At 38.5% G+C, this 26,871-nt stretch overlaps 1 protein-coding gene across 1 annotated transcript; it reads left to right on the top strand.

Moving 5' to 3' along the window:
* The first annotated feature begins 1,768 nt into the window (after positions 1-1,768).
* Positions 1,769-25,556, top strand: LOC149283302 (vascular cell adhesion protein 1-like). The gene is made up of 8 exons (XM_089497693.1): positions 1,769-1,829; positions 7,063-7,341; positions 7,918-8,238; positions 8,986-9,252; positions 9,519-9,779; positions 9,907-10,173; positions 10,454-10,720; positions 25,423-25,556. The coding sequence occupies exons 1-8, from the start codon at positions 1,769-1,771 to the stop codon at positions 25,554-25,556; spliced, it is 1,857 nt and encodes a 618-aa protein (XP_089353819.1).
* The last annotated feature ends 1,315 nt before the right edge of the window (positions 25,557-26,871 follow it).

The raw sequence follows: 26,871 nt of genomic DNA, 5'->3' as shown, positions 1-26,871 counted from the left end.
TGATAGAGCCTTTGTCACCTTTTACCATCAATATTGCATTTTTATCTGTTTGCTCCTCCAGTTCTGACTCCCCTTATTATTTTGGAAAATCAAAAAAGCAGCAAAGAGCACCTGGTTTAATGTGGTAACTTATTTGTTTAAGATGTATTCCAAATGTTACTGTAATAATGTATACTATATGTTATTAGGAATACATGTTCTTTTTATATATGTTCTGGTTATATTAAAAAAAAACAAAAAACTATTAAACTCAGGAATGTATGATATTAGAGTATTGAGTGTTAGAACAAGTTTGTGTGTTACTGCGTTCCTAACACAGGCACCACTAACCCTAGGTTCATTCCTGTTTATGGTCTAAATATATAATTATTAGAAATGAGTGCTACTAATAATTTCCGACAAACAGAAACCTAGTAGGTCTGACCAGAAATCAGGATGAATCAATGCTTGTCTGAGCCTTGTAAACTATAACTAAGGAAATTCCCAGCGCTAGAAATTGTTGCCAAGACCAACAACAGTTTAGGAGAATTAGACTGGACGTTAAGGTGTTTTGTTTAATTTCATGTCCATCTGAATGGAAACGATTATATGGAATTTCAAGGAAATGATATATTAATAGCTAAGTTGAAAAGTAGAAGTGGAAAAGGTTATTGTTATGCTGGACCATTTTCTTTCAGTGTATGGGAGCATTTTTTAACCCCTTCCGTCCCAGGGGTTTTTGGTACCTCAAGTCCTGGTGCAATTGTTGCGGTATGTCGGTTTAGCGATTATTCTTGCAAATAGTGTACACATGTAAACTATATATTGTTTTTTCAAGGAGAGATAGAGCTTTCTTTTGATACCATAGTTAGATAATTACCTGAAATTTTAGGATGAGAAATTTAGTAATAACTACCGAAAATTAGAAAAAAACAACTATTTTTTTTATATATTTTCCCCTCTGAATCCTCACAAATGTAGGTAAAGTGGTGGAAAATCCCCTCCAAGTTTATCAATTCAGAAATACCTCATTTATATACAATTTTCATACTTTCCCAGCACATACTATAAGGTGTACATTATTCATAGAATTTTTACATTAGGTATGATGGGATTGCAACTCTAATTTTAAACAAATAAACCAAAAATACCCACAAAAGTACATATTTCTGTAAAGCAGACAACCCAGACTTATCAGGGGTATTTGGGCACTCTTCATGCAGCTATTTGGCCACCAATCACTGTGGCTGCAGAAATTATTCCTGCGCTTTTTTTCACCAACACTCCTGTGTTGCTTAGATTGTGATTGTTAAGCTGCATCTCTTTGTTTATTGATTTTTTTTTTTTAAATTGCACTGTTATCAGTGCAGTATGGTTAGAGGTCCTCTTAGGGACCTCTTGAACATGATCACTTAACACACTTTTTTATTATCTATTGTATTATTATTATTATTTTTCATGATTTGTGTTTTAGCTTGGTTTTAACATGGTTTCTCACTCTCCTCCCCCCGATCCCCCTGCACCGATCACACTGTGATCTCAATGCAAGTCCCCACAGACTTGCATAGAGATCACAGTGTCTGTGATCAGAGCGTCATCGGAGTGATCGAATGTCCTACCAGGGTCTAGACAGACCCTGCAGGGGATATCCCGTCTTCCGATGACCTTCCAGGTGACGTCAGCAGTGAAGCGACCCGGAAGGGAATGCCCAATCGCATGATCGTGCATTTAAAACTGTAACAGTTTTCCGGCGTTCGTGCCACAAGCTGTTACAGGAGATCTGGCAGCAATGCTGGCTTCTGATGACAGGGGATGTGACCCTGCCGCTGCAAGAAGGTCAGGACATACCGGTATGTCCATAGGTGTTTCATGAGATGCATTTTATGGACGTACCGGTACGTCTATAGGCGACTGAAGGGGTTAATACATTCATTCAATAATACACTTGTCAAAACAAAAAAATCTGAGGACACAAAATAGAAAAAGTTCTATCACTATTCCCATACTTGTCTGCTGCATCTGCTGAAATACTATTCCACTACTAATCTGATTGCCTAGTTTTGCAGTCGATTGCCATTTAAGTGGGATAGGGTTAAATATGTTTGATGTTATTAATCTCTGGATGTCGACATTCCAAGCCCCTGCATCCAACTCTTCTGAGAAATCTGGATCAGGAGTGATCCATTGTCTTGTACTCCTCCTCACAGCAGCCAGGCCATTCTTTCAGTTCTATTCAAAAGACATATCCTGAAAGACACCCTCACACAATTTGTGAATTAAGAAGATTAATTGTAGGATTACCAGACTAGTGCTTTTATCCTGGTTTTGATAGCAGGTGTTACACAATATTCTCGGAAATTGAAAACAATTCAAGAAATGAGTTGCCATGGCCAAACAATATATAAAATACTGGCATTGAACAGACCTGCCAAGTCCTGCTTATCAGGACCCAGGTAGCGGCAGCACCAAAGAGTTGCAGGGAATTTATATGCATAATATAGTCTCATATTAGAAAAACAACGATCGTGGAACAACTAAGACATTTTGCATGCTCAGCAGAGTCACCCACCCTATCTACTCCTCTGTTCTGTGTCGCTAAAGGGCATACTTCACATACTCTACACTGTAATCCCGTTGAACCTAATTACAAGGCAACCTTCCAAGTATAAGATTACAGCTGGGAGGACAAGCTGTGGGTTCTGTTTTGTGATATGGAGCCAGGACACAACTAGAAACCACAAGGCCCCGTGCAAAAATTGTCCTGGGCCCCCCTAACTTCACCAGGCAACATATCCCACAGTGCCACCTTTGCCCCCAAGCAGATTATCAGTGCCATCATAACCCTCAAACACTCTGCCTGTGCTGTCACACTGGAACTGTCCGACCTGATTTTTAACTAAGTGTCACAGCCTCGCTTAATATGTAAATGATGCTTAAAACAACAGGAGCACATTAACTAGACACTGCAGTAGCCAGAGTACAGCCAATATGCTATAACGCTCACATTTTACATTTGAAGCAATCCCTTGATTACTAGCAAGTTGTAAACATAAATGTAGTATTTGTAACATGTACATATAGACCAAAACTATGTGGACACCTCACCTAATTATTGAATTTAGGTGTTTCATCCATACCTATACCCAGCTGTAAAAAATGAAGCACCAATGTATGGCCATATGAACACCTGTTGGATGAACTGGAATGCAGATAGAGCCAGGCCTTCTCGTCCAAGATCAATGCCTGACCTCAGAGATGCTCTTTTGGCTGCATGGGCACAAATTCCCAGAAACACACCACAATCTTGTGGAAAGAATTCCCAGAAGAGTGGAAGCCGTAAAGGGTTGGTCATATAGTGTATGAGAAATCACAATACAATGTATAGTATTTCTGGAACGACTAAACTCAGGAAAGGACAAGGATAAACTTAAGAGAGATCCAATACCGTCGGTGGGTTCCTCCTTGGGTCACAGTAAACTCAAGTTGAAACCAACTTCACAGCCAAGTCCCTAAAGAATACAGGAGAACCTGTTTGTCAGTGCGCTCAGCAGCTTGATGAATTGCTGTGTGTATACATTAGTGGAGGGAACTGAATTGGTAGCTTCAGTATACAGCATCTCAGATTTTACTCAAAGGATCCAATGCATAAAAAAACAACAATAAAATGAAAATTATATTTTACCAGAAAACTTAGTTACATTTCATTAATCAAACTAAATGAATAAAGTGTAAATAAGTTCTTAAGGAATGTTTATATGGAGATATATCCACAATGTCCCGATAAATATTTAGAAAGTAACATAATCCCATTTTGTCCAAGATCATTGTAAATTAATGTAATATTTAGAACATAAATAAGATCTGGAAAAAAAACTGCACAATTTTTATTTTCAAATGTCACAGCTATTATTTTTAACTATGAATTAAAAAAGAATATCCATGATGCAGTAGACTGGGAGGGTACTGACCATAGGAGACAGAGGAGCACATGCATGATTCCGACATCACGGGAATGTTGCTACAACACACCACATGATGAATCACGAGGAGATGGAACAATCAAGACTTCTGCTTTTGTATATATGTTGTGGGTTTTTTTTTTTATTATTATTGCATAGAGGTTCCACAAGGATACTGTTTTCCATGTACAGAACAAAATAACCGTGTGAAGCAGAAATAATTTTCTTATTTATTATAAATATTCATATAACACATAAAATATGTTATACTGCTACAGCAACAAAACTTTTCAACCTATCATTGTTCTGCCCATGACAGCACAGGAAAGGGAAAACTTGTGTTACCAGCCCTTGGAAGCTCTCACACTGGTGTTATAAGGTATTCTGGAGACACTAAGAAGTTATGTATAAAAGGTGAGGAGATGGGCTTAAATACACACCACAAAAATACATATAAAAAATAAGTCCCCTTATGGGTAGGTTGCAGGGTTCCCGACTAACATTGCACCAAGATAGATTGATCTGAAGTTGAAAAAAAAACTCGGTTTACGCATAGGGTTGTGATACGATCCACTTATGTGAATCGGAGACTATCTTTATTTATTTACTGACAGATCAGAAAAAAAATCACAGTAAATTGTTTATGTCTATATAAAGAGATCAAGGTTATTTATCTGAGCTTGACTTGTCAGTTAAGTTACAGGGGTAACTAGTCTGACTCAAGGCCACTTTAATAAGCCATCTCAAATTGCAACCCATTAATCCACTCAGAGTCCTGTTGAGGTTAATGCCATCAAGTCTTCTGTCAGGCCTTTGGGAACTCAGCTGTCAACTTGAACTTGGCTTGTAATGTCTGCCAAACCTTATGTAGGGTTGAGGAGCCATGTAAGTCTGGAAGTTGGGTCCACAGTCAAGTTGGTCATCAAATTGGCCAGTACAGTTTACTAAATGTATATATAAAAAGTCCTGGCTCCACTCGCCCGCTCCTAAAGAGTTAAGTTGCATTAAAGCACTTTTTTTTAACTTGCAGCCAATACAACTGTACTAACAATAGATTACAAAATGTGCTTTTTGCTGCAAGTTGGCATTTGAGTTGGTTTGAATTGACTTGTATCGAGCCAACTTGAACTACCTAGTTGACTTTATTGAATTGACAAGTTGCTCAGTTTTAGCTGAGTTGATCTGAACAACTCCATCAAACCCAACTAATTTATCAGTATAACTCAAGCCAACCTTTTGTGAATAGACCAAAAAGCAACCAAATCTAGGTCTCAAAAACACTTAGCACCAGCAAACTCTGGGCAATACACCTGTTACACAGACAAAACTGCGGGGAAAAAAGAAGCTTCAGTGGAGATAACTGGACAAGGTGTATATCCTACCTATACCATTTCTCAATCCTGTACACAGCTATTAACAACAGCTTTCCATATAGCCAAAAATGTGCAACATGCAAAAGAAGGCCACTCATGAGATGTTTATCAGCTATGTACCTCTGTAAATGTCCTCCCTAACTTCTCATATGCCCATTTCATGTATCCCATTGAACTACAACCTATCCATTTAACTCCTACTGTTGCTCATGTAAGCCTTTCATATAAAGTCCCTGTAAGAACCTGTTGATGTAAGCAACTCAACTTAACTGAACTTTCCATGGGACTCAATCAACACTTTATAAATAGACCACAAAGCATCCAAATCTAGCTCTCAAAACAATTATCGGTAATTAAGAACTAATGCAAAGGTAGTTTCACTTTCATTCCTGAACAAAGTCATTAGGCAGGCATAGGTTGTGATTTTTATATTAAACAATATTATCTGTACTTTTTTAGTGCCATAGTATACATGTTACTGCCAGTGAAATCAGTAAGTAAGTCTTGTTTTTCAGTGGTCAGGCTATTGTTAATGTTTTTACAAAACAATATTAGACATGTCAGATTCCTTTCATGTATCTTGTGACATTACATCACCAAACAATACTTTCTCTTTCTTGTAAGTGTCATACTGTACAGTAGAGGGCAGCAGTGGGACTTGTGAGAGTCACATTCTAATTCACTCTTCAGAGTGCCTTGTGGTTTCCCCAGCTGGAATCTCCCTCCTCCCTCAGTCCTTAAAAAGAGAGACATGACTTGGTCCGTTACACATCTCTGCTCACTGCTGAAGCAGACAGGCAGTAGAACACAAGAACCTGGAACACATTGGATCTCCATCACTTGAACCTCTGGCATCATAAAAAAATCTGGACTATTAAGGCTATTAATGAGATTATATGAAACCAAGGATACATTGTACACACTGGACATCCTACCTTGAAAGACTGTTACAAAAAGACATCTAATAATGTCTGGAACTAAAGGAATCCTCCCATCAGCTCTGGTTTTCATACAGATCACCTATCTCTTTATGACTAGTAAGATTTTTTTTGTATTTTCTAAATCCTAATCATGTATTTTAAAAGAGTTCATCCTTGTTCTTTAGGACCTACAAAGCACTATAGGCACTGTAATGTATTTTCCAGTAACATTTTTGCAACTGCTTGTGGGCTATTCACATAAAATAAAAATCCTCTTGCAATAATGGGTTAAATATTTACCCTGTTGTCTGATATATTTTAGAACAACTGCCCAAAAATGCTTCCCCTGAGCTATACACTAAATGTATAGTGATAATAATCCAGTACATACGCTGCTCTACACTGTCAATGTGCATTACTATATGAACTAAAGTTGACTTTGGGATATCAATTCAGTTTAAACTTGGTATATCACACCATGTAAATCCATCATTGTAAGTATAGTTTTATTTTGTTATAAGTCTTAGCCATTGGTTATGTAGTATGTGTGACTAGTAAGAGATCCCACTTCTTATATTCTGCAGACTCAGCATATTAAACCAAGAAGTGATTTATAACATGCGATATGGTCTGCAGTCTTATGAATGAAAGTGATCTTTCACTTGGTTAAAACCTCTTCAGCTTAGTGTTTCCACAAGGTCAAACAATTTTTGTGGACAGCTAAACCATATTGTACCCCTTGGTGACGTACTGGTTAATTTTACAATCTAGTTGCTTTTGACATTGAATTATAATATGTTTAACCTTCTGACTGATATGTGTTCTCCACAGCCTCCGCTTCCTCAATTATGTTTTCTCCTTCGGAGAGTGTGATTCCTGTACAAATTGGGGAACCACTTGTCATCATTGGTACTGCCTTGGATTGTGATGAGCCTTCCTTTACCTGGTCTAGTCTTATGGACAAGACCTTATCTGGTACAGTTAGCACCAAAGGACACATTTCCAACCTGACCATGATGGCGGTCACCAAGGAGAGTGAAGGTCAATACGTATGTAAAGTCTTTTGCAAGAATGGAAAATCAGAGAAAAGCGTCAAAATCATACCATACTGTAAGTTATTTTCTATTATATTCTTCTAGTGCCCATGGGCTCTGCTTCTTAGTTGCTGCACTGACATTATAGAAAGCACATTTGTTAGAAATTCCAGGCTACAGTAGAGTAGAGTAGTAGAGACTAAAACTAGAGTGAGGAAACTGTACTGCTTCCCTTATTTCATAAACAAATAGTAGCAATACTATAAATAATCTAGTTTAAATGAAATTAGTTGTGGGTGAGGCATATGTATGATGTGAACTTGATTTGTGAAAATAGGATGACTATGACAAAAATTGGGTGGATATACGGTTTAACTGGGCAGGGCTACAATTTAAACACTCTGACATTCTTCATGTGTTGCCCTTGAGAAAGTGGTGCCTGATGAAAGAATTAGTATGGGTAGAGAAGTATAGTAGTAATGTGATACCTCAAAACATGTAGCTTTACACTAGGTTTAACTGGTAATGTGTCCATAAAATGTCTTCCCTCATGTAGAAGTTGACTGGCAGACCTATAATAACTCAACAGTATTTTCCTGTGTTAAGTTGTACTTTTCCCTGACAATAACACTCCTTTCTTGTCTTGTTGCAGCTTTTCCCAGTGACCCCATCTTACGAGTGTCCTCACTGGTTGTTGGTGTTCGGTCTACAATCAATTGTACTGTCCCACTTGTATATCCTGTGGAGATGATGAGTGTTAAGATCCTGGTGGACAAAAATGAGGTGGCAGAATCTATCCCGGAATGGAATATGGATGACACAAACCAGATGGAAAACGTCAGCCTATCATACGGCTGGATCCCCACTGAGGAACATGAGGGCATGGAAGTCCAGTGTGTGGCACAACTAGAATTCACAACTAATGAGATTAAACCAATGACCAGAGATGCCAAGATAACACTCAATCTGAATTGTAAGTAACAGTGTGATCATGGGTTGACAAATGGGACTTGGTGTAACAAAACAAGGAGTCAGCACACATTCACCAAATACTGGATGAATAAACTTGTGTGGGAGATCACAGCTCGCATCGTCATCATTTAAATGTTGCAGAACTGAAAATATATTAGAGGAAATAATTGCCTCTCATATTTTACGTTACATCATATAGTTGGCTTTGACAAACCATTAGATTTTCCATATGTGTTGATGCCGGTATAATTGAAAGGCTATCCTCTTTTTCAGATCCACCAGGAAATCCCCATATTACAGTTTACCCATCTACTAAGGTGAACTTGATGGACACAATATATTTGAATTGTAGTTCTGAAAGCAGAACTCCAGCTAGAAAGTGGTGGGTGAAACAGACGGAATACCACGATTATGAAGTATATCCTACTGAAGATGGATTTCTGACAATTCTTCAAGCAAAACCAGAAAACTCTGGGAAATACATTTGTTATGTAGAGAATGCTGTGGGGAAAAAAGAGGACTCAGTGGAAATTACTGTACAAGGTGTATATCCTACATTTTCTTTATTTTTCCCCCTATGCTATTCCCCCTTTAATGATGCTTCTATAACCGACCATATTATTTACTGAAATAAGCAAGAACCCACACATTGGATAGTTATGCCCTAACATTATTTTCAATGTCTGTCCCCAGTGCTTCAGTTGCTTTTAGAAGGCCACTAACCATTTACATTGCTCTCACTTTTTAGATACCCCAAACCAACCTACAATAAACATCCTGCCAAATACAACCGTTCTAATGGGAGAAGCAGTTACAATCGAGTGCTATGGGCATGGTCAGTCTGGGACAAATGTGTCCCTGTGGACAATGACAGAAACAGAACACAAACTCTTACTTGATGGAGATGGAGTCTATGAAATACATGAAGCACAACCCCAGCACACTGCTGTATATGTATGCCGTGCCGAGAACCTGCTTAAGAAAGCAGAAGCAACAGTGTCCCTGACTGTGGAGTGTAAGTGTTGTATATTGTTGTGGTATTGGGTATGACTTATGTGTACTTTTGAGTTAACTAAATCAGTAACTGTGATCAGTAACTGTATGAGGGGCTCTTTAGACGTACTGAGCAATGGTGTTACTTGGCGAATGTAGAGGCTTAGTGGCAGGGTTGCCAGGTATCCAGTACTGAATGGTAAACAATGAGATGTATCGGTTTTTCATATGAGCTATTTCATTATTTTATGTTCAGTGATAACACCATAATCTTTCTTTTTACTGCAGATCTTCCTAAGAACACAGTGATTTCCTACTTTCCCTCTGATGCCAAAGAAGGAGACACAGTAACACTGTCTTGTAAAAGTGATGGAGTCCCAACCCCTAGTTTCTCCATCTATCAGCACACCAAGTCAGGGACTGTACTCCTTGTAAATGGGCCGGATTTCACAGTCAGGAATGTGACCAGCATGAATAATGGCGTCTATGAGTGTGAAGCATATAACACAGTGGGAAGTGAGAAGAAAACAGCAGAACTACTGGTGCAAGGTGAGGTGATCATGTCTACAACTGGTGAATACAAAACTGATTGGAGCAGATGACCATCACTATATACTGCATGCAAGGTCAATGCTTGTTTCCCAAATGTTTTAACTTGAGTTCTCTTGTTCAACAGTTCCACCCAAAAACACACATCTAATCATCATGCCATCTACGTCTGTGATGGAAGGGCAATCTGTTCACGTTTCATGCATTTCAGAAGCATATCCCACACCAGAACTGACCCTAATGAAATACACTGACAGCGGCTTATTAGATTGGGAAACCAGTGATGGAGAACACACAATTGTGCGTGCTTCTGTGGAGCATTCAGGGATATATAGATGTGAATCAAGGAATGCTGTGGGAGAAGAAGTTGCTGAAACAGTATTGACTGTGCAAGGTAAGAAGCTAAAAAGTATTATTTGTAAAGTATTATTCATGTCGTCCTTAGACCTTGATGTTTCCTCCCTTATTAGGCATAAGGCTGTAGAGGAGGACCATAAAGGACAACACTTAATTATCATCTGCCCTTGGGCCCACTAAAGATTCGCTCACCGTGCCTAGTGAATAATTGAGTAATGCTAACACAAATATGCTCAACTTGGTTTTTGAGGCATACCTTTATTTACAAATCTTGTATTTGCTGGGTTCTTACTGTGTTTTTACCTCTGCTCCTTTAGTTCCACCTGAGAACACCACGGTCGTTGTCACACCATCTGAGAATGTTACAGAAGGAGACACAGTCACCATAATCTGCGATAGCCACAGCATTCCATCCCCGACCATCATACTGCAGAAAATGTGTCCTGGAAATAGCTCCATTATGCAGTCTGAAAACGGAACCTTCACCTTGCGAAATGTTACTGTCAATGACACTGGGTCATACACTGTCAGCATAATTAATGAAGCTGGTAATAGGACCAAGGTTATTGAAATCAATGTCCAAGGTAAGGGAAGATTACATGTGTCTAAAATATACCCTGAAAATCATGTTCTGAAAAAAATGTTGCGCTGAACAAAGTGTACTATTATTTATTCTACCAAAGACAGTGTTTCGAGCTCATGACTTGGGACACAACACAATAAACACTAGAAACACAATTTACTTCTTCTATTAGAGCAACAGTAATGTTAAATACCAATTCCTAGAAACACTGCTCACTTTTTTTTAGGCCATTCACAGTTTATATCTTTGGACTTGTGATCAGCAACAGTCCCTGTGCTTAAAGGCTGTCCTTTACACTCGAACTGTATTTAGATGATCTTTATAAGGTCTCCATTGTCACTTTTTAGTGAAAATAAGAGCAGCTGTGAACCATTCGGAGCTCAAATTGCACAGTGTGTAAATTCCAAGAGCTGTTTAAAAATACCATAGACATCTGTGGAAGAAGCAAAAGTATTTTTAAACTGTTGTGTCTCTTTTATCCTCTCATATACAGTATAATTTTAAATGGAATCACCATTTCTGTTAATCTCACTGGTGGTATAAATCTGAGCCCCATTGTGTCAAATTATGTTTTTTATTTTTTCCCACCGGGCAATAAATTCTAGATCTTTACGGCAACCACCTGGGAGGAAAGGGCCTCCAGAGCAGGTGTAACTGGGTTAAGCGAGTAGCTTGTGGATTGTTGCCCCAAGTTCCACGAAAACGGTTCTGTACATAATCCAATATAACTGTTGAGTATTACCAAAAATTACAAAGAAATTTGACCCAACAAAAGAAGGGCTTCCACTGTGCATGGGAAGAACACCACCCCGAGCACACACATGTTATAAGCTTCACATACTTTTAATACCCTAAGGAATATACTTTTCACACGCTTTCACTTCTCAGCCATATGGATACCAAAAACAGTGCAGAGGAATGTAAGGATCAAAACCAGTTTAAGGCTCTTTGTTTAATCAACAGCATATTAAAATGAATAACAATATATATATATATATATATATATATATATATATATATATATAAGATATCTACGCTTATAAATACTATATTTGAATATATAATTTCTCTTGATCCTTGAACTTGACATGAATCTCCATAAATTCAACTTTACATGACACAAATGGTTCATAGTCCATCTGCTTCTTTTTGTCTCTTACAGAGCGACAGCAAGGCCCCAAGTATAGCCTCATTGCCCCGGCTATAGTACTGTCCATGGCTGCAGTCTCAGCTGGTTTTATTGGGTTTCTCATTTATAAAATGAAACAAGCAAGGTTGAAAGGATCATACAGCTTGGTGAATGCTTTGAAGAACAGGGTGTGACCTAAAAAGGTTAAATGAAATGAAGTTGACTGTAGAACATTTTGGCAGTATTAACCTTCGTTGGCAGATACCTGAATCTAGTGTGTGCTCTTTCCACGGACACCAAAAGTTGGAAAGTTGTGCATATATATGAGAACAGTGAGACGTCTTGTGAGGATGGGCTAAAGTAGAACCATGATACACGACTGCCACCACTAACTATGTTGTTTAATCTTGGTCAACGCCTCATGCCAAGGCAGATTCTTCAGCCTTCAAGCGGAAATTGTCACCTGAGTGAAATGGCCAAGACAATTCCTCTACATGGGAAAATTGGAAAGGAACCATTGGGTGTGATTCATATTCAAAGTTCAGTTTGCACTTAGTTTTGAGAGCTAGTTTTCTATGTTGTAAATATTTTGTCATTTTTTTAATTATTATATACGGTTTAGAAGCTGCTGTTTATTTAAATTTTGATACTACCCCAACACATCTTTTTGTTTGTGTTCCCAGCTAATCTTTTTATGTTTTGTTTCTTTTTCTTGTGTGTGTGTGTGCATGTGGATTAAGCCTGTTTTGTTTGAGACCCATTTTTTTTGTTTGTTCTTTTGCTTATGTGTAGTTGAAATTTGTTTTGTTACAAGCGATGAATTGTAATTCTTGGTTTTTCTCACTCCACTGCTGATGCTTGTCCCAGAGTCTTTTGTTGGGGGTTAATGTGGGAGGGATGGTTCGTGGGAAAGCTAAAATACTATAAGAAAAGGCTTGAAATAATGTCATTGTACAAGGGAAAGAAAGTGCTGTCAGTTAGTCTCATTGAATGGAGTGGCGAACTATTTTTGCTAGATCCCATATGAAATCATTCACTGTTAGTACACTTACTTTTTACATGAATGTGGGACACACTCATCAATTTGGTGATTGTTTATGGAACCAAAAAACTCAGCTACTGTAGAACCCATTGAACATCTAATAATACCTTTTATGAATGATGACTTCATGAGAGACAATGTTTGTACGTCAACCACAAGCTGTGGGCTATAGATTATTTTACAAGAGGCTTCCAAAATCAGTGTATACTCCTCATAACCCAAGACAGGTAATCTGCAAACTATTTATTCCTCATTCCCTAATAAAACTAGTAAACAAGGTACAAGCCCCTGGCATTCATCATCTCCCCCACTATAGGTAGTATTGAGACCACCTACACTACCTGATCCTGCCATTCTAGTTCTCAAACCATAGGTACTCTCCAAACTATCTACTGCATTTGATTCTAGTAAAATATGAATTATTTAGTACATGCAGTACTACTAAAGGCTTAATACCTGTATTAAATGGGAGAAAACATAAATAGGAGTATATATATATATATATATATGAACACATCATACACACGGCTGCCCACAATGCTATACACATTGCTCTCTGATGTTATGGTACACCTATTGCTTTGTTCTGTTAATACAAAGAGGTTCAAATGAGTTTGTGGGTCTTACTGTGAATTCATATACTGTTTTATGTAGGCTCAGTCTCTAATAAACGTGTTCTTTTTAAATAATCTTGTGTGGTCTTATTTACGCTGAACTGGACAGTATTAGATTGCTAGAGATATGTGTTAGTTTTTACCTAATTTCCACCATTTTTACTTCTATTTCTCCATCTTTTACTCCTATTTTTTCTATTTATTCTACAAGGTAGAGGAGGAAAAGGACCTCTTCTGCCTCCTACTCTGGATGTTGACGGCTAATGGCTTTTTCTCAGAATATGCTTTGTCTTATTTTGCAACATCTTTAAATGTTGATGTACATATTTCAAATAAACTTAACTAAATATCTTTGATATGATCAAAGGGTTAAGTGATATTCTGTATTAGTCCAAATATGTGTTAGAGGTTAGTTCTCCTGTACAGTAATTCAACGTCCTACAACTGGCAATTGTGATTTCTGCAAAAGTTAAACTGTGGCACTGTTGTTTTTAGAGGCTGCCTCCTTATAGACATGTTTACCATATTCTTTGTATGTCCCGTTTCAGGACTGTGAGAAGTCCGTTAGAATCATGGATCATGAACTATCATGAATAGTAGAAGTGTGAACTGATCATCTGCTTGGTACTCCGTTATATTATATGTATTTGTACTGTCACACATTAATACTCATCCCTCAACTTTCTATCCCACAGCTAGAAACCACTCCCTCCTATTCGGGGGCTGTTAATATGAAAATGTATCAACACGGTGGGCTTTAGTGAGTTCAAAAAGCGTGACAAATCAGCTGTTCTCAAAAAGGAAGTGTATGTGACGTCAATTTAGGTCCCTAGTGAGTGCAGGTGTCTTAGCGGTTCGTCTACACAGTGGATCACTAAAGGGATACAGTATGTACCCAAAGTGATATGTGGGAAAATCAAATAGATTTTGCCAGAGCAACATGTTTGATAAGACAATTAACTAGCATCAAATGGATATCACTAATCTTTAGAACTTTTATATATAACATATATGTATAGGGACTGTTGTGTGCTCCTCAATAACTAAGGAATACCAGATGTCTGATGCCGTACATTGAAGCCGTTGTAGGTGTGAGTGAGATGAGGTTATGAAACAGGAATCGAGATGTGTGCTAGAAGAACAATTTCATGGTTATGTAACAGTGCATTAACTGTGAGGAATAGTTAGAACACAATATATAAGTACTTACACACTGAGCATTATGAAAGGACAACAGATTAGAGACTTTTTACTAAATGCTAAAAAAAAGTGGGGGCAAACTGGCAACTTTAAGTATAGGGGGTGCGGGAAGTTAAATGACAATATAGAATTTAGACACGCCCTGTGCTCAGATGTTGGGCTCCCAAGGGTTAAAAATATAAATTTAAAGATGTATATTAAGTTGTGTAAGTAAAAAAAACGTGCTGAGCACAAAACATTATATTATTTGGAGTGGGTTATTACTAGTAATAAAAATAAGTGAGTTTGTAAGAAGTTGAGTGACAAATTACATGAGATTTAGTTACAGATTGTTTTATCAGAGAAGGCCTAGCTCAATAAGGTAAAGATAATGCGGAGTGCAACAGAGGCAGGTGTCAAACCTCACTCCTGTACAACATGTTTAAGATGATATTTAAGAATTGAAAATATTGGGACAAAAATGTGAAATAAAACATTATATGTATTTATATTGAAGTGACAAATCTAAATTTGTTTATTGGAGCACACCAAAGCTCTGACGAGGAGCTTTATGTGCGTAGGCATTAGCCATAAAGTGACACACGGTGACTGTGACAAATTAGTGTTCTACCAATTGGTTGATGCCAGACGAGCCCCTTGCTGGCGACCAATAGAGTCGCTCGTACAGACTTTTAAAATCCTGGTGCTGCAACTTGGCCGGCAGAGACCACTTGACTCCCTGCTCCAACAGTTTAAGGTCCGTACAAGCGACTTTATTGGTCGTTAGTACAGACTTTTAACTGTTGGAGCAGGGAGACGAGTGGCCTCTGCCAGCCGAGTTGCACCGCCATGTTCGCCTGAATACAAATGTCTAATAATCAGTTACATGTTTCTCCATCATACCTGTACTACCCAGGGTAATGTCCCAGCTGTAATTCGTATTGCTGAGCATCGGGATATGTTGTCATATCTGACCACTTCACCACAGAAGGACACACAGCACTAGGTACAGCACACTATAGAGCATGTGATGGTTTAGCATTGTCCTTCATAGTGTAATTCAGAGATTTCCCTGGGAACTACCTCACCCCATTCAGCAGCAGTGTGTGGGGGAGCCTGATTACCCATTAGGGCGATCTGCCCTTGCTTTTGCAGTATACATGCCACCCTAGGCCTCGGCAAGAATAGGTATCTGTATACAATAACCCCTTGCTTGATCTCTGACAACTCAGTGTTATTTTCAACTGAATTAATTGTTCATCTAACAAAAGATTTTTTTTATAAATAACTAGGACATCCAGAAGGCCTCCTTGAAAATGTTGAAAATGAGAGGAAAGGTTTTGATGGGGAGAGGTTGGTCTAGGTGGCGCCATCATCATCATCACCACCACAGAAATTGAAACTTTACTCCTTGCATCCTAGATCCTAGACAAAAATAATGCTAAGGGCGGAACTTGGAAAAGCCTGGAGGAATGGTTCCAATAAGCAATAAAGAAACAGGGAAACAAATCTTTAAAGATTGATGTTATAGATAAGATTTGGTAAGTGTTAGCTGCATGACAGAGAGGAAGGTAGGAGGAAGGAGATGCGATCTTTGACCTTACCGCTAAGAGTCAGTTTTTTGCCTTAAGGGATATTAGAGGGCAAAAAACATATTTCAGGGGTCAAAAAAGAATTGGCACCATATTCCGAAAGAAAAGACTCTATTGAGAGACTATGTACCAGCTGCGCAAGTAACCTGGACGCAAAAGGAAACAGAAGGAAAAGAGATTAAGACAGGCAACATTTTTGCATGGTCCTTAAAAGTTGGTCCTTAAGAGCTTCCACCATAAATCTCTAGGTGCTGAAGATGAAGGTGACACTTGAAATATTCATAATATATCTAGACTGCAATATAGGACATTTTATTGCTTCAGCGGCTAGGGGCAGTGTTCCCTCTAAGCTGTGCGCTTGTTCGCGCGCACATAGCTTTTTTAGAGAGCGCACATGTCCAAATATGTGCGCACAACAGTTCTTCCCAAGAAAGAAAAAAATAATTTTTTTGAAACTTCATGCGGTGCGGATATTGTGCGCACAAAATTTTTGCTCTGTGAAACGTTTTGCACAAGAGAAATTTTCTGCGCATGCCAACTAAGAAAAATTAAATGAAACTTTGGCTAGGGGTCCTTTTATCTCAGTGCTTCTGTCTCTTGTCCACCAAGAAACATTAAAAGTGGCTACACTCACGTGCTCCCACATTGTTGCCCCCTAGTGTATGTGGTCTATACAACAGTATACCTTTCATTTTCCTGAAGGGTAAACAAAAACATAGAAAAAATATTTTATGTGGGTAATGTTTATGTAAGAATAACTATGCATTTTTCAAAATTATATAGAAAAATATAAAATACTGTAAAATTAGCCAAAAGTGAATGAGTGGATATGTGTATACTGGAATTGCTAGAAGAGGGGTTAAGGATATACTTGCTGACAGTATGTCTGTGATTATTAGCTAATACGGGCTGCTGGAAATAACCTAAACAATACAATTAGTCACCCTTTTCCTTTTTTTGTGGCAAACAGCCAAGAAAGGTTATGAGGTTATATTGGCCAAATAAGGTAACTTCCATCAGTGTAAGTGACTTCCCATTCATTTTATTTCTGAAATAGGTCATAAAGACTTTGACTAAAACTACAATTGCATATGCAAGTGTTTTTCTGATCTTCACTAACTATTCTGTGGAATTTCGTATAGCGAATTCAATATTACTCATACCATAATGGCTCGTTCCTGGGAAGCTTTTAGGCTGCGTCACCAGCAAATCTCACCTTTTAGCTCCATGAGAGGTGTGGGGCAATGCGTGTGGTTCACAGGGGCAGTGTAATAAATATTTATTGTTTTATATAGCTCCATCATATTCCGTAGTGCGGGGTAGACAGCACATAACAAGTAGTATATAACATAAGAATTTGACTTACAGAAACAACAGATGACGAGGGCCTTGCTCAAACGAGCTTACAAACTAGTTAGCCCCTATTATGTCATACATGGGGCAGGGAGTGGGCCAGGCCTTTGTACTCTAAAGTGTCTTGTTAAATGGCTGTTAAAAGAAACACATTGTTTTATAGCCTGAAGAATCAATCCTGTTTTGTTTTCCACCTCTCATCGTCTTATGTATGCCTTTCATTTGAATTCAATACAACTTAGTGGCAAATGGTGTCAGCTCCAGCCTATTATAAATTTCGTTCTGATGTATGCTTAATATTTTCCTCTACCTTATTACAAAAGCTCGTACCGTCCACAAGCTTTTACCAAACAGAAGGATCATTTTTCAAAAGGGGCAGAATGGCTTTATGTGAGGAATAATTATGTAGATCATTAGAACAGGTTACGATGGATGCCCCCATGGTACAAATTAAAGGTGATTTTTTAATACATATATATTGCTTTTTTTAACAACAAATATAATTGCACAGGTGAATTAAGTGCATTCAACTTTAATGGAGGCAGAGATTGGTTGGTTTTTTTTGTCTAGGGCAGAGATTTGCCCTAGACAAGGAGGCAGAGATTGTTTTTCTTTTGGTTCAAAGTTTGTTTATTTGTTTTGTTTTTCATATATTTTATATTTGCTAGAGGATCAAATGTGAAGTTTTAAGATTTCCTTAGGTCTTCGTGTCTTCCTCCGTGCCTTTCTGTGCACACTTATTTTTGAATAAAAAGAATGTTTTGCCAAATAATAGATCTGCTTCAAGGAAAATATTGACTGTGAAAAAAATAACACTGAGCATCAGAACATGCTATAATTTTAATTGTGTCAGGCCCTTGCCTTACAATGTTGGGGATACTCTTCTTCTGTCCCCCCTGGTTGAGCAGCATCCGTGGATTATTAGGCTCCCCTCCCCCTCTACAGGTGAAAACAGGCGCCCCTAGCGCTGGACTTTAGGCTTTGGCCTACTCTGCAATCTCATTGTGTCCTACTCCGAATCCACGGATGCTGCTCAACCAGGGGGGACAGAAGAAGAGTACCCCCAACATTGTAAGGCAAGGGCCTGACACAATTAAAATTATAGCATGTTCTGATGCTCAGTGTTATTTTTTTCACAGTCAAGAGGTAGTCAAAGAGGCAGAGGGGTATGTGTTATGGAAACACACCTCTCTGTCATCCAATCTGATCATGGCTTTGGCCAACAGTGGGGAGGAGTGAAGAGCTACAGCACTATAAAAGCCCACATACTGTGTCCTTGGATTTCAGTTTCCAGGTCTACCCTCCTTGCTGCGCTACAGTATTTTCTTTAGATTACCCAGCATTTGACCTCTTGCTTGCCTCTTGGATTACCCTGTTTGTCTCTACAGTTGACCCCTGCTTGATTTACTGTCTGATTTCTGCCTGCTTTGACCATTTGGACTGTTCATGACTATGTGTTGTGCTCAACCCTTATTATTTGCCATGCTTCTACAGACAGCTAGACCCACCCTATCAGACAGCAACTCCCCCAGAAGAGGTTCCAAACAATGATCATTAAAAATTTGATTAATTTTGCATACCATACAAAACATTATACCAAAGTATTACACAAAATGCAAACATAAATCTAAACAAAGCATAAGTAATTCTACATTCCACCCAGAATGTTACAATAATGTGCTTACCTGTAGATTGTAAAGTATTATTCGTGGCGGTGCCTTTGGCAAGGCGTGTGCACACCACAAATATATAGTCTTAAGTGCAATAGCGACAATAGCGAGTTACCACATAAGCAGGTGGAATAAAAGGCTTTTTGCCTCAACTCCTACAGTTACAATTTTCAGCATTTCGCCTTGCCCCACCTCCTAAAAATCCCTCTTCTACTCCTGAGATCTACATAAATGAATTAACTTTTTGCGTTAAAAAAGGATAGTTGCAAATGGTTAACTTTCTCATACAAACATAATTTTCTTTAAAGAATCAGGGTATGAACTTTCAACCCTTCTTTTGCAACTTAGATCCAAAGCTCTTTACTCTTGTTTCATCTAATCTCAGCTCTATTCCTGTCATTAAGTGGATGGGATGCGGATCTAGCACAGAGCACATTCCTAGATACCCTCCCTTATCTGATAATTTTGTACAGTGCTGACAGGCTAAAGGGTATACCAACTGCCCCATCCTTATCCACTAATGCTTAAAGACATTGACCCTTTTACCTTTTCTTTATAACACATCATATAAACAATAAAATGCAGATTTCCTCTAATCGAGCCCAGAATTAACAGCAGAATTCTTTGTCCCCTGGTACACAGTTGAGAGAGGATTTTTGATGGTGTCTTTTATTACATCCTGGCCAGAGCAGGACTCTATCACAGGACACAACTATCGCTCTTTGTTTGTTCAAGTTTAGTCTGTAACTAGGAGACACATTAAAGTCGGTTATCGGAATATTTTGTCTATTAATAATTGTGTGATTCATCCGGGGCTACTTTTCAAGAATAGTGTTTGTTTCAGTTTCATTTAAGTTACATATTCTGCTTTCATTCTAAATATGACAGTAGAAGAATCAAAAAGCAGAGGGCCTCATGTTCGAAAGATTTAATATGCAGATTGAAATAATGCAAAACCTTTATGTTTCCTCTCACTGATTTCTGGGCCTAGAAAGTTTTGTCCTCTGAAGTGACTACAAATTCAGGAGGGCGTTTTATCTCTAGATAAATAAAAATTACATAGTTCTATTTATTCCTACAGTAAGAAAAGTACCAGGAAACAGATGACCAAATACACACTAGTGATGTCCGGATCATGAACGAATCGTTCATTTGATCCGGTTCTTTTTAGTGATCCGGATGAGTCGATTCACTAGACTGAACGATTCGTTTGTAGCGGTTCAGTCTGTGAATCATGCAGCTGTAACCTGATCCTAGAGCTGTGAGTCATCTGCAGAGCACTCTGGGGTCAGGTTACAGCTCATTAATTCACACAGGAACGATGACTCAGAGTCAGAGAGTCGTTCAAAGAGTCGAATGATCCGAAGAGTCGAATGATCCGAAGAGTCGAATGAACCGAAGAGTCGAATGAACCGAAGAGTCGAATGATCCGAAGAGTCGAATGATCCGAAGAGTCGAATGATTCGAATCTTACAGGGATCCGGATCTTACAAGGATCCGAATCTTACAGAGATTCGAATCATTCAGAGAATATCACTGATACCATACTTTTATAAATAAATACATTAATAATGTTCACACTGCCCCCAGGATTTAGATTCCCCTGAGTTTGCCCCCCTTTACCTATAACTGCACCTACAGTTAACTTTATTAAATTAATTAAATTAACCCTCAGTCATCAGCATAAAATTAACCCTTATACCCCATCAACCATAACTGCCCCTGAAATTAACCGTAAAGATCCCATTAACCATAACGGCCCCTGAAATTAACCCTAAAGACCCCATTAACCATAACGGCCCCTGAAATTAACCCTAAATACTCCATTAACCATAACTGCCCCTAAATTAATTGCATGTACTCCAGATAAATTACCTAATAAATTGGTATGGTTGATGGGGTCTTTAGTGTTAATTTGGGGGCAGTTATGCTTAATGGGGTGTTTAGGGATAATTTAGGGGCAGTTATACTTAATGGGGTCTTTAGTGTTAATTTAGGGGCAGTTATGCTTAATGAGGTGTTTAGGGTTAATTTGGGGGCAGTTATGCTTAATGGGTCTTTAGTGTTAATTTAGGGGCAGTTATGCTTAATGAGGTGTTTAGGGTTAATTTGGGGGTAGTTTTGCTTAATGGGGTCTTTAGTATTAATTTAGGGGCAGTTATGCTTAATGAGGTGTTTAGGGTTAATTTGGGGGCAGTTATGCTTAATGGGGTCTTTAGTGTTAATTTAGGGGCATTTATGCTTAATGAGGTGTTTAGGGTTAATTTGGGGGCAGTTATGCTTAATGGGGTGTTTAGGGTTAATTTGGGGGCAGTTATGCTTAATGGGGTCTTTAGTGTTAATTTGGTGGCAGTTATGCTTAATGGGGTCTTTAGTGTTAATTTGGGGGCAGTTATGCTTAATGGGGTCTTTAGTGTTAATTTGGGGGCAGTTATGCTTAATGGGGTCTTTAGTGTTAATTTGGGGGCAGTTATGCTTAATGGGGTGTTTAGGGTTAATTTGGGGGCAGTTATGCTTAACGGGGTGTTTAGGGTTAATTTAGGGGCAGTTATGCTTAATGGGGTGTTTAGGGTTAATTTGGGGGCAGTTATGGTTAATGGGGTGTTAAGGGTTAATTTTAGGGGCAGTCATGGTTGATGGGGTGTTAAGGGTTAATTTTAGGGCAGTCATGGTTGATGGGGTGTTTAGGGTTAATTTAATGGTGAGGGTTAATTTAATTAATTTAATAAAGTTAGCTTAAGGTGCAGTTGCAGGTAAAGGGGAATGTAAATCCTGGGGGCAGTGATTATTAATGTATTATTTATAACAGTATGGTGACATTCTCTGAATGATTAGAATGCCAATGAAGGCAGAGAGTCGTTCAAAGATCTGGATCTTACAATGATCCGGATCTTACAATGATCCGGATCTTACAATGATCCGGATCTTACAGTGATCCGGATCACTGTAAGATTCGGATCCCTGTAAGATCCGAATCTTTGAACGACTCTCTGCCTTCATTGACATCACTGGAGGCAGGGGGGAGGATTTATAATGAAAGGGGCGTGGCCAATCGTTAGTGTGCCTGCACGGAGTTACTGGAAAACAGTAACTCCGTGCAGACACACTGAGTGATCCGAAGATCCGGATCATGAATCGGATCATTTCAGTGAACGAATCGAAATGATCCGATTCGCTTTAATGATCCGAACTTCCCATCACTAATACACACCAGGACAGGCTCTGCCACACCAAACACACACACCAGAACAGGTTCTGCCACGCCAACACCCAAACACACACCAGGAAAGGCTCTGCTTTTATCTCTCTATGTTTTATTTGATCCCTACTTTCTCATTTGTGCTCTTTTTCTTTCATCTTTTTAATTTATCCTTATCTCTCCTCCTCTTTGACTTTATCTCTTACCTTTCTCTTTACTTCTCCCTATTTCTCTCCTTGCCATTACCCTTTCTCTTTATCTAATCTCTCCTCCTTCTCATTATCTCCCTCCTTTCTCCCTATTTCTCTCCTTATTCATTACCACTCCCCTTTCTTCCCACCTCTCCTTATTCTCATTATCTCCAATTCTATCTATCTATCTATCTATCTATCTATCTATCTATCTATCCCCTTACTTTCTCCTCATTATCTCTCCATTGCAATGCGTGTGGCTTCACTGCTGAGCACCGGGACGTCATAATCCAGCACTGCAAAGGAACAGTGAGAAGGTGAGGCTTTGCAGGGCCAGTGGTGGACAGTCCAGTCCGCTGCAGAGGAGGTGCCCCCACCAAGATCTGTGCTCTAGGCCAGTACCTACTTTGCCTATAGGTAACTCTGGCCCTGTGCATGTGGCTCCCTGCAAGATTAGTGCTTCAAGTTTCATAATACTACTACTTGAATTACATAACACTACTATTTTTGTTTCAACCTCATGGCAGGTGCAAGAAACCATATAAATGGTACTTTCACACAAGTTACACTTCAGAGAACACAGGAAATGTTCCTTTTTCTGTACCTAAGATATTGATATAACATCAGATAAAGAAGACACTGCTTGTTTATTCACCCTGAACACAGACAGGGAACTCACCATGCCGAATACAACCACACCATTGGTGGTTAGCGTGACGTACAAAGTGGTATGTCTAGAACACACAGTACTGTTTATTAACACGGTTTATGCCATGTGTATCCGCTTAATGATTTGGAACATACTGTACACTTCACACACACAATGTGGCTGTATTTATAGTGTAGACTCGTTGTAAACTAATTGTTTGTAGTTCACTGTATGGAAAATATCCTAAAATGCCAAGGTTATTCTGCACTTATAATATTAGATAGGTGATCTACATATTATTTTGCTATTTTTTAAGAATTCATTTAATTTCTATTTCAATTATGATTCTAATCATGTCAACACAAAATACTAAATTAATATATTGGCAAGAATAAATGAGTTGACAAGTGGGAAAAACGTGGAGGCTGCTGATTAGGTGTGGCAGTAATCAGGTGTTCTGTCTGGTAAAGCAAAATAAAGAGAAATATGTATTTATAATTGTATCACATTCTATTTGTTCTATTATATTCTATTTTGACACCCTGCCGAAGGCCCTACGGACTTAATATATATATATATTGACTTTACCTGTCAGTGGTCATAACATGCAAGTCCCACTTATGAAGCTGCTAAATAAAACAATAATACCGTATTGGCCCAAATATAGGTGCGGCCTATAATCGGGGTTTATCACAATACGTATCGCCCGGACAGGTGTTTTTTTTTCTTCTTTTTCATATGACTGAGAAGACCCAGCATCGCGCAGACAATCACTGGCTGCCCCTGCTAGACACCAGGAAGTTTGGGGATGCATTGGTAAATCGGGGGGCAGAGTGGCATTTCTAGGGGGCATAAGGCATATCAGGGGGGCAGAGTGGCATATCAGGGGGACATAAAGCATGTCTGGGGGCAGAGTGGCATATCAGGGGGACATAATGCATGTCTGGGGGCAGAGTGGCATATCTATAAGTAAGGTGCATTATGAATTAAGGGGGGGACCTTAAAATGGCTATTGGTTTTCTGTTTGTATATAAGATATGCTGACTAACTGCATAATAGATACAAAACAATTTTAAAATACATGTTTTCCTGTTCATTAGATAAATTCCACCATTCCACTAATGTGTATTTTTTATTTAAAAATAAATTTTTCCTTAAATTAGCACCAAACTTTAAGGGTGCGGCCTATAATCGAGCCAATAAGGTATATGGTATATAAATATGTAAAATATATAAAAACTAACTATATATTACAGCATCATATTCGAGCCAGAACTATTTGAACACTGCTCTTTGACCTCCCATAGGATTGTTGGGGTTGTTTAGGTTCTTCCTAAAGTATTTTCAGTTTCTGTTTTTACTAGTTATACGTATAACCACATTACTACAATCCATGTTAATCTGCAGGAAAGCACATTTTTAATGTATTTCTATATCATTTTGGCACCAGTCAGGAGATGCCACAAACCTAGGCAGATGGTATGTCTTGAGGACTGGGTTAGGAATCATTGTCCTAGTCTGGCATCTCCAATAAAAAAATCTGGTAGCCAACAAAATGCAAAAACAGTTTAGTTTCTGGCAGACAATTGTTTAATCTGAACAAATTATCTTCAACCAACATTGTGTCTGATTTAGTGTTGATGGAGCAGTTGATTTATTTTAGGATACTCCTGCAATATATAAATCTAAACAAAAGTTTAAATACTCTTTCCAATACCCTGCCCAAGTTTATCAATTCCAGAGATGTGGGAATACAATTAATTTTCACTTATGATTATTTTTTTATATTTCCTATCTTTCTGAAATGAAAATATAATGCTGATAATTTGCTGGGATTGGGAAAGGAATTTTGTACCATCCTATTTATATGTTTATGCTCATGCAAGAGGTATGCAAGTAATTGAAGGGCATATGGAAGGGTAATTCTGTGGCTTTTAGCTTAGCTGAATTTGGATATCACTAAATGGATAAGAAGAGAGGGCAATGTACTTGTGTGCTATAATATGATAACGGACATGTATGTTTTCATACCTGATGACACAATGAAGTTGATGGAATTCAAAATGTTTGCTGTCATTCTCTTAGTCCTTGATCTTATAGCACATCTTATTAGAAGGAATGAGTTACGGCTTGAAGATGTCATCAATTCTTCTGTAGGCAACAAAGTGAAGACTTTCTGCAAGGAGTTTGAGACTCCAAAAAAGGTGATCAACGAATAAGTAACACACTGTAAATATAATTGTGTATTGACAACATCAAGAAATCACACTCGTATGCATTCTAATACATATACCTACACATGTCAATTAACCCACGCAATGCCAAGTAAGAACTTCTACATGAATTTTACTGTCGTAAATTAAACATTCCTGGTGCACCTAAGCACGGCATATAGTCAAACATTTGACTACTTATTGTACCAGTCTCTAAGCACTTAAGTATTAGATGCCTGAGCACTGGTCCATGTTTGCCAGATGGGAAGAAAGCTTTCTTTTAGAACAAGCGATGATACCACAATGCCAGCAAAATCAAAGCTTTATGGATTAGGAATCCTCAGGGACTTGGGAGGATAAAAAAATGTTTTGTCTCTTTTACCCTTTCTTTTGGATTTGGAACACCAGGTTCCTTTCTGTTGTCTTCTCTTTGGTACCTTAGCACATTGCCTTCTAACATTGGCTTATCTTCTGATCATTATTGCTCTGTGAGTTGGTTTTATATTTACTGTGCACTGAGATCAGTTGGCTTGTTGGTTTGTACCCAGTCCTAATAACGTGTTAATTTTTACTGTTAAGGGTTGCTCAAATGCTACCATCAAATGTGTCAGGCCGTACCTTTTAAATGTCTTAATATGTCCCAGGGATGCGGCCATACCAGCATCCAAGCTTGGGGCTCTTATATAAATAATATTACTATATATTTAGTGTTATTTATAGCAAGAATATGCACCCTTTGGAGTTTTGGGATTTGTGAATAGCATAAGGAAAAAAAAAGATCTGCTGAAAGGGGAGCTCTTTTATGTTGCACAGATAGCGGGGAAAGATTGTAATTAACAAGCAGTTGTACTTAGGACTTCTGACAGAGTGATGTGTGATGCATACAGAGTGTGGGCATTGTATCCACCAGATGTCTGTTTATTCATATGCATATCAGGTTCTCTGTCCCTACTTATCCATTCTGTGAGACTTTCCCTCTACCCACAAACCGAGTGAACATTGGACTTTCCAGGGGACACATTCTAAACCCAGACACGCATTAGTTCAACACAGAGGTCTCTGTCACTTGGAGGCTACGTGCCACACAAAGAATACTTATTACTGGTCTGTATTTTCTCACACAGGAGTGAAATGTGCACAAAGCGGCCGCCTTATCTTCTGTTCTCCAGGAGGAATCTCAAGTTAGATGTTGTAGAAATCACTTTCTTGTGTCAAACTGAAATGCATGCATACATGACAGACTACAGTATTTTTGGTTATTCTGCTGTGATCCCAATCCTCTGAATGACATACACAAAGGAGAAAAATCAGACAGAATATA

The sequence above is a fragment of the Sceloporus occidentalis genome, unplaced genomic scaffold (assembly GCF_023333645.1).
Source record: "Sceloporus occidentalis isolate IW3139 unplaced genomic scaffold, rSceOcc1.0.p SCAF_106, whole genome shotgun sequence".
NCBI classification, from domain to species: Eukaryota; Metazoa; Chordata; class Lepidosauria; order Squamata; family Phrynosomatidae; genus Sceloporus; species Sceloporus occidentalis.
The sequence above is the reverse complement of the archived record's forward strand: the minus strand, read 5'-3'. Positions and strand labels throughout refer to the sequence as shown.

Coding starts and splice junctions, on each gene's coding strand:
- LOC149283302 (XM_089497693.1), top strand. CDS start 1,769: ATGCTGGCTTCTGATGACAGGGGATGTGACCCTGCCGCTGCAAGAAGG. Junction 7,342..7,917: donor CGTCAAAATCATACCATACT/GTAAGTTATTTT, acceptor GTCTTGTTGCAG/CTTTTCCCAGTGACCCCATC. Junction 9,780..9,906: donor AGCAGAACTACTGGTGCAAG/GTGAGGTGATCA, acceptor CTTGTTCAACAG/TTCCACCCAAAAACACACAT.